Raw genomic sequence first — 14,770 nt, forward strand, 5'->3', positions numbered from 1 at the left:
TGGTTGCCCTTTATCATTAAACTTCCAAACCCATTTGTCCTCATAAGGATTAGGCGATAGATTAAACGAAGAAATAACACTGGCAGAAATGCCCCTAAACAAAGAATGCAGTAAGTCATGATTCCATGATCCGAGGATTGTTGTACAACACAAATTGGTACGATACGGGTGGTGCAGACTGGTCCGAGCATGGACCAATACACAGACTCTCCTTTTTCGGATGATCCATATTAAAATAATAAAAAAATTAAAAGTGGTGGGCCCCAATCCATTTTAGCATTAAAAAATAAAAAAACAAGATTAGGGCTTTTCTTGCATATGAAGCTACAATGCTGCCTCTTCATCGGTTAGTTGTTGCGATGCTGCAACAACGATGCCTCTTCGTCACTTTGTCATCGCGATGCTGTAGTGGCGCTACCTCTTCACCGTTGTAGCGGTGCTAGCTCTTCGGCGCTATGCGCTGTAGCGGGACTGCCTCTTCACCATTGTAATGTTGTAGCGGCACTGCCTCTTTGCCGTTGTGATGCTGCCATCGCTTCCTAAGTATCTTCTCTTCGATGTTGTCGTTGCTTCCCAAGTATCGCTGTACTTCTCCTTTTCTTTCTTCTTCTTTCTTCCTTTCTCCTTCCTTGTTTATTCCTCCATCGACCCTTCCTCTTCAACCTCCTTTTCTTCCTCGTCAAAACATCGGTATGCATTGGCATACCGTGTTGTCACGGACAAAGCTGTTAATGCGGTGTTTGATGTAATGCTCATGTATATCCATGTCTTTCGGTTTTATTCATCCTTTGTACAATATGTAGAAGGCTTGCAGTAGGCTTGATAGTCCCATTTTGATTAGCTTTGTTGGCCATGTCAGGCTTGTAAATGCAAGTTGTATGCAGTCATCACGTAGAGGCAAAACTACATAGAAACGGGGTATCCAAGTAGCCATTTTAGGGGTTTTCTAGCTTCGTAGAGTGGTACGGAGTGTCAGCTAATACAACAACCAAGAGCTACCCGGTTGGATGAGCCTTTGGGGTAGTGTCTAGGGCTGGTTCGTTGCGTTGTTCCACAACAGCGTCATGTGGGCACTTGTAGGGACTTTGGCCGCGGTGGACCACCTTGGACCTTTTGTCAAAATCAGCTAAGTCTGTGACAGATGGTATCAGAGCGGGACACAGACACACTTATAAACACTTGGTATGCAAACGTGGGGATCTAGCGGGGTTACATTGAGACCATGTCAGGCTTGTAAATGCAAGTTGTATGCAGTCATCACGTAGAGGCAAAACTGCATAGAAATAAGGCATCCAAGTAGCCATTTTGGGGGTTTTCTAGCTTCGTAGAGTGGTACGGAGTGTCAGCTAATACAACAACCAAGAGCTACTCGGTTGGATGAGCAATTGGGGTAGTGTCTAGGGCTGGTTCGTTGCGTTGTTCCACAACAGCGTCATGTGGGCACTTGTAGGGACTTTGGCCGCGGTGGACCACCTTGGACCCTTTGTCAAAATCAGCTAAGTCCGTGACAGATGGTATCAGAGCGGGACACAGACACACTTATAAACACTTGGTATGCAAACGTGGGGATCTAGCGGGGTTACATTGAGAGTAGCTAGCATGCGTGATCGTTTGGGGAAACGAGTGTTGAGATATAGAGAAGGAGTCGTTTAAAGGAGCGGGCATCCGAGATTGACATTCAGAGGAATGACCGACCCTTCGCACAAGAGGCACTATGAGGACGAGCAAGTTGGGAAGAACGTGTAGCGCATAAAGGTTGGGATGGTTGAGTTCAAGCTACGGCTTGACATTGGCAATCAAACTTGACGGTGTTCAAGACAAGCAGGGCGCTTGGCAAAGAATGAGATCGTGCAAGGTGGGATGGATTGCTCAGCGATTGAAAGAGTTATGTAAAGCTCACAGAGGTGAGGGGAATTGCTAGCTTGAAAAATTTGGTGCTTATGCAAGGGCTTGTATGCGGACAATGAATTGTTCGTGGCCATCCTAAGGCGACCGAAACTCAACGCCATAAAGCATTGAAACTTTCCCTTCGGTATGCTAAGGATACATCCGTAGGAGGCTGAAGTGTGTAGTGAGTTCAGCATGTTGCTAGCCCTTGAGGGGTGCATATTAGTGAAGAGCCACAATCTAGCAAGTGCGTTCATGTGGACGGAACAATGCATAGTTTGTTCAGCAAGGCAGAGTAGTCCAAGAGGATGATGGCCTCTGAAACTTCTAGAGGGAAGGATGCGAAGAGGAAAGTTGCTCTAATAGGTTGACTGTCTATTGACACCCAATTGCCTTCGTAAGGTTGGTTGCCATTCTCAATGATCGTTTGTACTAGATCCGGAACTTCTAGTCTTATAAGTCTGGTATCAAAGAATGAAGTACTCAAACAAGGCATCCTTGGTATCTCAAGTTTAAGGACTAGATACACAATTGGGACTACGGAATTGCTGTTTGACGATAAGGTATCATTAAATAATCAGCATTTCGTAAGCGGATCATTTTGTGAACTCATTCTCCAATGAGCACCTCACTATATCCCTACTGTCGCCACACAAGTAGTTATGAGACTAGTTGCCTTCATCATATAGACGAGTATATAGTACATCGGTTTGTCCGATTACCTCGATGTCCTTCTCGAGCAACCTATGACCTGGAATATTTAGGATCTGTGTTTAAAGGTGAATTGGTCTCATTATCATGATTTCATTATGATCTAATTCCCATTGCATAGGTCTAAGGACATCATAATATATTCATCATCCGATATAAAGTGAGAAAATGCTATAATAAATATTAACAAAAAAAGATTGTGTAGTGTATTACATGTGCCATTACTCACGAGATTGGCTTGCAAGACACTTGTAACTAACAATCTCTCATTTGACCTAAAGCCAATCACCCACATGCCTGATCCCAATCAGGTCCCAATGATGCTCGAAAATAATCTGAGATAACGACTTTGTCAGTGGATCTACAATGTTATCTTTGGATGAAATTCTTTCCACTACTACATCACCATGAGCTACGATCTCTTTGATCAAGTGAAACCTCCTCAGAACGTGCTTAGACTTTTAATGAGATTTGAGTTCCTTTGCTTGAGCAATCGCCTCATTATTGTTACAATATTAGAGAATTGGCTCCTCGTTGCTCAGCACGACTCCTAGATCTGCAATGAACTTCTTCATCCAGACTCCCTCCTTTACTGCTTCTACCATAGTAATATACTCTGCTTTAATGGTCAAGTCAGCAGTAGTGTCTTACTTGGAACTCTTCCAGCTTACTGCTCCTCCATTCAGGGTGAACACATACCCTGAGTTCGACTTGCTATTATCAACATTAGACTGGAAACTTGAGCCCGTGTAGCCCTCAATCTTGAGGCTACCTCCTCCATATACTAATAAAATATCCTTAGTCCTTCTCAAGTACTTAAGGATTCACTTTACTGCCTTTAAGTGTTCCAAACCTGGATTGGCTTGATATATGCTCGTAACACTTAAAGCATGCACTATATCAGGCCTGGTACATAACATAGCATATATGATAGATCCTATCGCAGAGGCATAAGGTATCCTATCTATATCTGCCCTTTCTATAGGAATCTTTAGGGACATACTCCTAAAAAGTGATATTCCAAGTTTCATTGGTATAAGACCTCTCTTGAAATTTTCTATGTCAAAACTTTTGACAATGGTGTCTATATATCTGGACCGAGACAAGCCAAGTATCCTTTTAGATCTATCTCTATAGATTTGAATCCCCAAAATGTAAGATGCTACGCCTAAGTTCTTTATGGAGAAGTGTCTAGATAACTAAGCCTTAACCGTGGAAAGCATTCCTATATCATTCCCAATGATTAGGATGTCATCCACATATAGCACCAAGAAGGTGATAGCGCTCCCACTTTTTTGTACACATAAGGCTCATTTTCGTTCTTAACGAAGTCATAAGATCTGATTGCCTCATCATATCTTATGTTTTAACTTCGGGAAGCTTGTTTTAGTCCATAAATGAACTTAAGCAATTTGCATACAGTGATTTAAAAAGGCGCTCGGGCGCTCGCCTAGGCGCTCGGGTGAGGCGAGGCGAGGCCCGAGCGCCTCGCTAATCTCCCAGGCGGCGCGCTTCAAACAGGCGCTGCTTGGGCGCTCGCCCGAGCCCAGGCACTAGGCGCTTCGGGCGAGCGCCTGGGTTAACCAAGGCTACCGAACCAGGATTTTAGGTCTGGTTCGGTCCTGGTTCGGTCTTTGATGGTTAGTTGGTTCAATCGAACCAACTAAAATCGATATAAGTGAGAACCCAACCCTAACCCTCGCTACTGTCGCTGACGCTCCCGATCCCGATCCTGATCCCGATCTCGCTGCTCGCCGCTGTCGCTGCTCTCAAACGCTGCCTCTATCGTCGCTCGCGCCTCCCGCTGCTCGCCGCTCTTGCTCCCGCTGCCGCTGCTCGCCGCTGTCGCTGCTCACAAACGCTGCCTCTATCGCCGCTCGCGCCTCCCGCCGCTCGCCGCTCCTGCTCCCGCTCCCGCTGCTCGCCGCTGTCGCTGCTCGCAAACGCTGCCGCTGTCGCTGCTCGCAAACGCTGCCGCTGTTGCTGCTCGCGCCTCCCGCTGCTCGCTGCTCCTACTCCCGCTCCTGCTCCTGCTGCTCGCCGCTGTCGCTGCTCGCAAACGCTGCCGCTGTCGTCGCTGTCGCTACTCGCAAACGCTGCCGCTGTCGCCGCTCGCGCCTCCCGTTGCTCGCCGCTCCTACTCCCGCTCCCGCTGTCGTTGCTGCCTCCTTACACTTCGCTGCCGCTGCTGCTACCGCTTCCTCTTTTCTCAGTCAGTAGGCTCAGCACCCCCTTACACTTCCTTCTTCTCTTTCTGTTAACAGTATACAGTATACTATACACTGTTAATATTGTTAGGTTTATTTAAAATTATTAATTTTCAATACTGTTAATAGATTTTTTTAATTTAATAGCATATTTTAATTTAAAATTTTAAATAATTATATTTATTAATTATATTATATATTTTTATATTTTAGCGCCTCGCTTCGCTCGGGCGAGCGCCTAGCGCCTCGGGCATTTTTGGACCTTGGCGCCTTTTGGCACATAGCGCTTTTCATATACACCTTCTCGAGGTTGCTATTAAGGAACGCGATTTTCACATCCATCTGTTAGAGCTCATAGTCATAGTTTGTTGCAATGACCAACATAATTCGAATGGATTTCAGTATGGCCATAGGTGAAAAGGTTTCGTTATAGTCAACATATTGCCTCTAACGATACTCTTTAGCTACTAGCCTTGCCTTATTGGTCTCTATCTTTTTATCTACTCCAATCTTCTTCTTGTAGATTCATTTGCAATCAATGGGTACAATACTCTCAGATGTACCAACTAAGTTCTAAACTTTGTTAGAGTACATGGAATCCATTTTGGAATTCATGGCCTTTTTTCACTTCCTAGAATCGATGCTCGTAATATCTTCCTTGTAGGTTTGAGGATCGATATCCTCAATGTCATTACCTTGATATGTCCTACGTATCTCTCAGGAGGGTTAGATACTTTTTCGGATCTACGCAAAGTCGGAACTTGTGTGTTAGGTAACTAAATAAACTCGTCCTTAAGAATGGTGCTTGAGATAGGTTCTCCAACCTCGCTCAACTCTATCATGCTCCCACTATTTCCACCAAGAATGTGTTCCTTCTTAAGGAACACTGCCCTCTTAGCAACAAAGACCTTTTGGTCCTTGGGATGATAGAAATAATACCCACAATTCTCCTTGGGATATCCCACGAATTTGCATCGTTTCGTCCTTCATTCTAACTTGTTAGGATTGTGTCTCCAAACGTGGGTAGGGCAGCCCCAAATTTTAACAATCTTAAGATCGGACTTCTTCCCTTTCCATATCTCATATGATGTAGATACTATCGCTTTAGATGAAACTCTGTTTAGAAGGTAAGTTGCGGACTCATTATGGAAAGAGACGGGTAAGCTGCGGACTTTGTTTGTTCAGTAGGTCGTATCCATATCTCATTCTTGGGCGTATCCCTAGAAAGAGATGAGTAGTTTGGTGAAACTCATCATAGATTGCACCATGTCCAATAGTGTGCGGTTCCTCCTTTCTGATACACCATTGAGCTGAGGTGTATAAGGAAGGGTCCATTAAGATAGAATCCCATGGTCTTTGAGGAATTAGGTGAACTTTGGACTCAAGTACTTTCCTCTTCGATTTGATCGAAGAGTTTTAATACTATTTTCAGTTTGGTTTTTTACCTCATTCTTGTGTTCCCTGAATTTCTCGAAGGCTACGGACTTGTACTTCATTAATTACACATGTCCATACCTAGAGAAATCATCAGTAAATGTAATGAAGCATAAATAACCACATATGAACTGAGTTGGCATACATCAGTATATATGAGTTCTAGCAACTCAGTGGTTCTCTCTACAGTTTTACTAAATGGAGAGTTGGCCAATTTTTCTTGAAGGCCATATCATTTTTGTTATCCTTTGTCTTAGGTCAATTATTTGAAACAAAAAGAAAACACTTATATTGGACTCAATGTATGGTACATTGTATTGATTTAATGTTGGAGAATATTGAAAATATTTCTAAAATCAAGAAAACTTTAGAAAGAGAAATCTTTGTTGTTGGATTTCTTTATAATCATTCTAGGGCTTTGAATATGATGAGAGGATTCACAACAACAAGGAATTGGTGAGGTATGATGTCACCCAATTTGCTACTTCCTTCTTAACATTATAGAGCGTGCATCGTAAAAAACATAACCTAAGAAACATATTTACCTCGGAGAAATGGGTAATAAACAAATTGGCAAAATAATCAAAAGGCAAGGGGGCTAGTGATATCATCTTAATGTCGTCTTTTTGGAATCTTGTAGTTTATATATAAAAGGTAATGGACCCTCTTGTTCGAGTTCTTCGGTTGGCGGATAATGAAAATAAGTCTACAATGAGATATATTTATAAGGCTATGGATAGAGCAAATGAGACGATTCAAAAGTTATTTAATGGAAATAAAAAAAAAATCTGTAATCATTGACCAAAGATGGAATTGTCAGCTTCATCGTCGTTTACATGCAACATGATATTATTTGAATCCAGAATTCTTTTATAAGATCATATCCGTTGGGTTTGATGGAGAAGTTCTGAATCGGTTATATCAGTGCATTGCAAGATTATTCCAAGCCTTGAAGTGCAAGATAAGATTATTCATGAATTATCTTTTTATAAGAATGTCGATGGTCTTTTTGGAATTCCAATGACAATTCGATCCAAGACAACTACATCCCTAGGTATTAATAATTTGATATAATTAATTTCATCTATAGTATGTTATTATGTTATTATTAATAATAAAATAAATTTTACAACTGAATGGTGAAGTTTATTTGGAAATTTCGCATCGAACTTGCAATAATTTGCTATCAAAATATTTAGTTTCACATGTAGTATTGTGGGTTGTGAGCGAAACTAGAGTGCCTTTGAGCATGTAAGGATTACAAAATATTTAATTTATTTTTTTTATATAGATGTATTAATATATTTTTAAATTATATGACATGATATATTCACTCAAAGAGAAGAAATCAATTGGAGCATCAACGATTACACGATCTTATTTATACAAAGTATTATCAAGCTTTGAAGGCTCGTTATGATTTGCGAAATAGAATTGATCCAATCTCATTACAAGACATTGATGATTCAAATGAGTGGTTGGTAGGAGAAATGAGTGCAAACTTATAAGATATCGAAGACGAGCTTGTATTTGAAGATGATAGCTTAACATGGGGAGATGTTAAATAACTTCTAAAACAAATAATAAGAAAAATTTAAGTTAAGGGTAAGCCATATCATAAAATTAGTTCGAATTATCTAAATACCGACCAGGTCAACTGGTTTATTCAAGTTTTTAACATAACCGATCCAATAAATGAACCAGACCATTTGCTTATCCGGTCTAACCACTCGATTCGTTTTTAATCTCTAGTTACCACTCTTGTATAGGCGATAGCTTCACCAGGGTTACTAGTGACCTACTAGTTATATTAGATCTCTCCTCTCCTAGGTGGTAACATAATTTGACCATTATTATTATGGCCTTATGCCTCAATATTTGATCATTACTACCTCTCCGCAAGGTGTTAACCTCGCTAAGGAGACTAGAAATTTACTACTTATACTCTATCTAATTAGTGACATGGATATTTCTTGATATACATATAGGTTTCTTGACGAAATATAGCACTGGAACGTCCATTATTGCGTCTGAAGATTATTTTATGCATCACCATCAAGTTGGCATTGTTAATAGCATGGTATGCAATTTCGAATGGTACCACCCGATACGGGCGGTACGTACCGGTCCTACGGTATACCGGTATGCAGACCGCCCGCTATTGGACGGAACGTACTACAATGCTACAGTGCTATAGTGCTACAGTAAGAGTAAGAAATATTTAAAACCGGTCGGTAACAGTGATACAGTGCTCCAACGGTCAAATTGACCGTTGAATCCTTTCTCATAGTATTTAAACCTTTCTTCTCTCCTATTTCACTCCATTACATTCTTATACTCTCTTAAACTATCTCAAACTCTTTTTTTCTCATATTTGTGCTCTTCTAAACTCTACAAAACAACGATTTGTGAATTGAATCGAGGCTAATTTGGGAAGATTAAGAGGAAGAACTTTTTAATCAAGAGATATGTTTATATAAGGACAATCCGTAATGGACTGAAATACGAACCTTGCACAAAATATTCTTCAAAGCCTGAAAAAGATATGTGATACTATTCTTACCTAATTTATATTGATTTTGCTAAACTTATGCTATTACTATATTTATTCCTAACTTAAAAATCCTATCCTAACTTTTTTTTTTTTTTTAATTTTCAGGTATTTTCGGAGGGCTTTATACCTAAATTAGGTGTACCGCTCAGTACGCCCTGGCGTACCGCTCGGTATACGGTACCGTACCGTACCTAGCCAACCTCGAAACACCAGTATGATACGGTATTGCATATCTTAGTTAATAATACATACACATGGTTGGAAAGAGGAGCAAGTTTATGCAGTAGTATTTCCATGACGATGATCACTTTGTTTAGATTTTTGCAGATATCTCTGCGGATGAGTAATATTTATGGAAGTTTACTCTGATATTTTAATTCGTGCTATACAGATTATCATGTAAGAAAGATGCATGATCACTGATTATATTTCCAAAAGCTCATGGATATATATTTTTTTTCTGTTGTTTCAAACTGAATATTGAAGGCTGGATTTGATCCCAAGATTTTGCTGTAATTAGTCAAGATCTTTATTAATTAAGCTAGCTAATACTTCATTTGCTATTCTGGCAGAATTTAAACCTTAATTATTCATTAAGCATTACTGCTCGTTCTCCAAGAGCAATTCCTGGAACTGCTAGATCTTTCAATTGTCAAATACCAAATTGTTAGGGTTTTTGACAATGTAAAGTCAAAAGATCTAGTTTCATGCAAATATCTATTTTCTTGTAGTCAACTGCAAACTATTTTGTTTTGAAGGTATTGCACATAATAGTTCATCATTACCTAGTTGGTGTTAAATTTTAGACGAATATATAGTGGTTGATGTTCCTTTACATCTTATAGACATGTTTTTTTCATTATTGCAGGCACTAGCAGCAGCATCTAAGACTGTGGATTGCCTTAAATTGGTGCATAGTTTACATGCTATGTTTATTCTAGCTGGAGAGAATAATTGTATGTTTAATACTTTCCATGTCATTTACTGATGTTTTTGTTAAATCAGTACGATACATTATTGGTTGTTGTAATTTTTTGCATGTTTTTCTATTGCTTTTTATATTTATGGCATGTTTATGTATTGCAAAGAATTGAAGTCTATCCAAACTGGTGTTGTTAAGATAATGAAAGAATACAAAAGGGGAATAAGTCAATAAGAGAAAAAAGATGATATAATGTCAAAGAGAGTACAAAAAAACAGCATTATTTTATCCATTGTTTGATTGTTTGCCTGTGCTTGTGTGGAACGGGCTGTACACACTGGTCTGGGCGTGAATCGGTTTGCGGATGTTGGATTGTCCCCGTTTCAGGCGGTCCTATCTGAACCACTAAAAATATTAATAAACATACTTTGGGGCTCGTATTCATGAGCCCTCTTCGCTCAAACATGAGCCCTTTTGCTCATTTCACCTTGTGTAGTCTCCCACTCTCCCATCGTTGCCCGTCGATTGACGTGTGTTGTTGACAAGTACACCTCGTCCTCTTCTTCAACTCCTCTTCCTCTTCCTCTTTCCTCCTTTTCCTCTACCACCTCCTCTCCTTCCTCCTCTTCCTCCATTGCCTCCTACTACACCTTTCTCTTCCTCCTCTTCCTTGTGGCCTCCTCTTCTTCCTTTCTCCTTCCTCTTCCTCCTACTTCCTCCACCGCCTATTCTTCTTCCTCCTTCCTCTTTCTGTACCATCCCTTTTGCTTCTCCATCTTCTTGGTTCTCTTCGGGTGACCAGTATGGTGTGTTAGGATCAAGAGCGGCACTAAGAGGGGTGGTGAATTAGTGTAGCAGAAAACTTTCCCGATTTCAGAAAAATGTTCGTTTCGATTAAAACTGATTTCGACGAAAATGGTTTCGATTCAATCCGTTTCGGAGAGAAGTTGAACTTGAAAGCTTTCGTAAAAGTGCAAGAGATGATTAAGGAGATTTGCAGTAATGTAAATAGCACAAATGAAAGCAAACGAGAATTTAGAGTGGTTCGGTCAATGTGACCTACATCCACTTTCGGATTCCTCCTCCGACGAGGTCACCGGTGTCCATTAAAGGCCTTCCTTCAATAGGCGAAGGCCAACCGCCTTTTATACCTCTTTCTTCTTTTGCCAGGTTTAGGAGACAACCCTTATAAGTCTTACTCCTCTTTCTTGGATGGTTACAAGGCTAAGAGATGAAGGAGAACTCTTTCTAACTTTTACAACACTTTTAAGACTCAAGAATTCAAGATTAAGCCAATACTTTCGTGCCCTTTCATGTAGAAAAGGGTGAGGTTTTTATAGGTCCCAATGGCTTCAAAATTTGAGCCAAAAAGTGTTGCATCCCCGGATTCCGGGTTACTGGAGGTATCACCGCCATTACTGAGTGGTACTACTACTGCTGATCTGACACTGGGCGGTACCACCGCCTGATAGGGGCGGTACAACTGCTGGCAGCATTCACTGCCGGCGGTACCACCACCCATAAAACCTGGTGCACTACTTTCCAAGCGGTGCCACCGTCGACCATGTTTTCAAGGGCTGAATTGGCCGCTCAATTCGACCTAATTCAGCCCTATTAAGGGCCTAGTTGGCCCTAATTAAGTTAGTGGGATTACCTCCCAATCCTAACTTAATTTACGCTCTAACTACGATAACTAAGACATAATTACAGCGCTTCTTGTTCCGGTGCGTCAATTGCTCTTCTGGAGAGCTTCCGACGTACTTCCGGCGAACATCCGACGAACTCTCGGTAATGTTCCGGCGGACTCCCGGCAAGCTCCTGGGCTTTACGACGATCTTCTTGGCGAGTTTCGACAAGTTTCTTTGGCAAGCTCCTAGACTTCTCGGTTGGTTCCGGTAGAACTTCCGATGAACTGTCACGGATTTAGTTGATTTTGCCTAAGTCGTGCGGCACCCTTGCATGTCCATCCGCAAAGGTCAGCCTCCCCGAAACCTCCAATGGTCCCTTAGGACCTACAAAAGAGAAAACGGATTAGAGAAAGCGCCTCACTCGGGATCCATAAGCAAACATCTCCGAAAACACTTCATAGTTAATGCAAATTACAAATGGACTTTACAAGCTCAGAACGGTTGCACAACAAAGGGTCAAAATGGTCCACTACAGACCGAATATCTCTTACAAGTGTCTACATGACATAACATTTATTTATAAGCCTAAGAAGGCCACTAAACCCAATTAAAATGGGGCTGTTAAGCCTTCGACCGTCCCTCAATATACTGTGCAAAGCATAAACAAACCAAAAGACACGGACATACATAAGTATTACATTAAACATCCTGTTTAGAACTTTGTTCGTGACATTCTCCCCCACTTATTCCTTCGACGTCCTCGTCGAAGCCTTTGCTGACACTACAACTCCTCGCCTTTGCTGAGTCTTCAATCTTCTGCTCCAGCTGCAATGCGCCTCTTGGCTCCCAACTGCTCTCCGCTACTGTTGTTGAGTAGTCAAACTTTCGATCCGCTATGCTGCTTCAACTCACTAATGACTCTGACTCTAGTGTGGGGTTAGCTGAGTTGTGTTGATCTTTGTTGGTTCCTACGGATTCTTCAGATGAAGGAAAAAACCATCCTTACTATGCACCAGTCTCTCAAATGCCTCATGCTGCTTGTACTGGGTGGATGCTTGTTGGAGCTTTAACGAGTATTGCCTCGCAAACTTTCGAAGTTTTGGGTCATTCCTCCACAAAATTTATCCATCGACTCTTCTTTCACTTAGTTGTCACTTCCAAGTAGATTCGTATCACTTCCGCTTTCGATTGGCATTTTGTTGGGAAACGAAGGGGATAATCTACTCTCAGTAGCACTGATCACCATTGGTGAGAATTTGACAACTATTGTCTTCCATTATCTTCGAAGGGTCTTTGAACCTGTGCCGAGCTCCTCTGTTGGATAGATAAGAGAATTGGGGTACTCGGTTTCGCCCATTCTCTTAAGAGTTGAGAAGGCAAGGGTTACTTGACTTCACCCACCTCCTCAAGGGTTGTACTCCATACATCGAGCTGGTTACTGACCTTCGCTTGCTCTTTGCTCACACTTCTGAAGCACTCGAAGTGTTTGCACTCCTTGTATTGAGTTAGCTACTGTGATTCACCTTCTCAATGCCATCGAACTTCTGAAATGCAGAAAGTTTTCACCCTAACTTAGAGTAAGTCTCTAATAGTTTTGGTCGCCTCTGGGATTGTACCGTCTTCTCCATCAACCCTACTGCCTACTCCACTGAGTAGCAAAGGTACAGCACTGCGTACTGCCTGCTTCGTTCCTTGGTCATGCATTCTTGCATGACCGAAAGTCCTTCACTTTCGGCTATCTTGATGAGAAGCTCGTTGACATCGGTCTTACGAAGTTCCTTGGCCTCTACCCTTCAGCCTTGTCTCAGTACTTGGAGTTTGCCTCTGCATGCTCCACCTCCTCGGTCCCTTTCATGACCAAGCGCTCTCCCTCCATGATAGCAAGGGATTGATGACTTCACGGAGTCTCGCCTCTACGATACCATGACGCTGCCATGCCTATGGCCCTACTATCCGTCACCTCGTATCTGCATCCCGTTTCTTCACGATCGGTAGATCTGCCTTTGTGGTGCTCCTTCGAGTCCACCTCCATTCTAACCGATACTTTGTTTTGGGTAGCTAAGTCCCTTTGGACTTGTCGCTTCCTCTCCCCTTTCGACCCCCTGCTTCAATACCTTTGTGTTCTCCAAGTAGTTCCCCTTGGTCGATAGAAAGACAGATTGCAACTCCCATGCATGACCTCTACCGTCATGTTATAGGGTTTGCACCGATTCTGTTCTCCTTAGCTTCCTTGGTAGCAACGTTCGCTTACTCGACCTTGTCCTCTGACTTGCCGGGCTCCCTTAAGCGAATATAGGCTCTGGAGCAATCCAACTCTCCAACTGTTTTGATCATACCTCTGCATGATCAAGTCCCTCTCATGGGACTTACTGGTACTTGCATTCAAACTTTTCCCTCGGTAGTACACAGCCCCCATATGTTGATAACCAAGGCTTTCATCCGATGCAAAATTCGATGCACGTACGGAAGACCCGCCTCTACGGTACCATGGCCTTCACTCCTTGAATTCATATTCCTTCTTACCGCCGTGCTGTTCACTGAAGTGGAGCTCCCAGTAGCTCCCGATTATACCTCCGCATGATCTAGTCTCTCACAGGACTAGTCATGTGTATCGCATTGCCACGAACTGTTCCACCACGATCCGCTGCACCATGTCGCCTCTTGGTGACATCTCCATTGTATTCTGATCCTTATGGGATGAACTCGAATTGTGATCCCTCCATGTGTGGCCTTTGCCAATACATCGTAGGGTCTCTTCCACTTTCGATTTTGTTCACTCCTTTGGCAATCGACCTTCATCCACCCGCTCTTGGGTCACATCTAGATGAAGTACCGCTCTAGGACAGTCCGTCGCCTAGTAGCTTTCGAAGTCCACCGACTTCGCTGAAAATAGTGCACCATTGTTTGGATCCTGGGCCTTTGCCCCTACTAGCACAATCTCCACTGCGCACCACTTCCTTCATGGCAACTTGAATGACAACACTGTGGCATATTCTTCAAGAGTACTCGCCTCCGCGTCCTCTTGCCCCGTGCCAAGGCCTTCTGAACCCAACTTCGCCTTCGCAAGTTGAGTCGCCTTAGTTCCTTCATCAAATGCTTCTCCGAGATAAGGTGTATGTGCCCAGAAGCTCCATTCGTCTTCGGCACCATGTAAGATGAGTCCGCTGCATCAGAATGTAGGACCCATGGAACAACATGATCCTGCTCTTGCCTCTGCAAGAGTTCATGTCCTTGACCTTTGTTCAAGGAAAGCTCTGTGCCTCCGCTCCATGTTTCATCTTTTATGTCGACTCCCTTTATGCAGCTTGGGTACTTTGCCAAGTTACACCCAATTTGTTCCGCTCCTCGTTCTGCATTGAGTTGATGGTGGCCCTCGCACCCATCATTCCACGGGTCAGCCCTTCCATAAACTCTATTTATGTCACAG

At 42.4% G+C, this 14,770-nt stretch overlaps 1 protein-coding gene across 7 annotated transcripts in view; it reads left to right on the top strand.

The window, feature by feature from the left end:
• LOC135584639 (acyl-CoA hydrolase 2-like) overlaps positions 1–14,770 on the top strand; it is a 92,394-nt gene that overhangs the window by 13,770 nt on the left and 63,854 nt on the right. For all 7 annotated transcript variants that reach the window (XM_065083469.1, XM_065083470.1, XM_065083471.1 and 4 more), the window contains one exon: positions 9,662–9,749. In XM_065083469.1, coding sequence (XP_064939541.1) covers positions 9,662–9,749 — 88 coding nt within the window. The remainder of the gene's footprint in view (positions 1–9,661; positions 9,750–14,770) is intronic.

This window comes from Musa acuminata, chromosome BXJ1-9 (assembly GCF_036884655.1).
Source record: "Musa acuminata AAA Group cultivar baxijiao chromosome BXJ1-9, Cavendish_Baxijiao_AAA, whole genome shotgun sequence".
NCBI classification, from domain to species: Eukaryota; Viridiplantae; Streptophyta; class Magnoliopsida; order Zingiberales; family Musaceae; genus Musa; species Musa acuminata.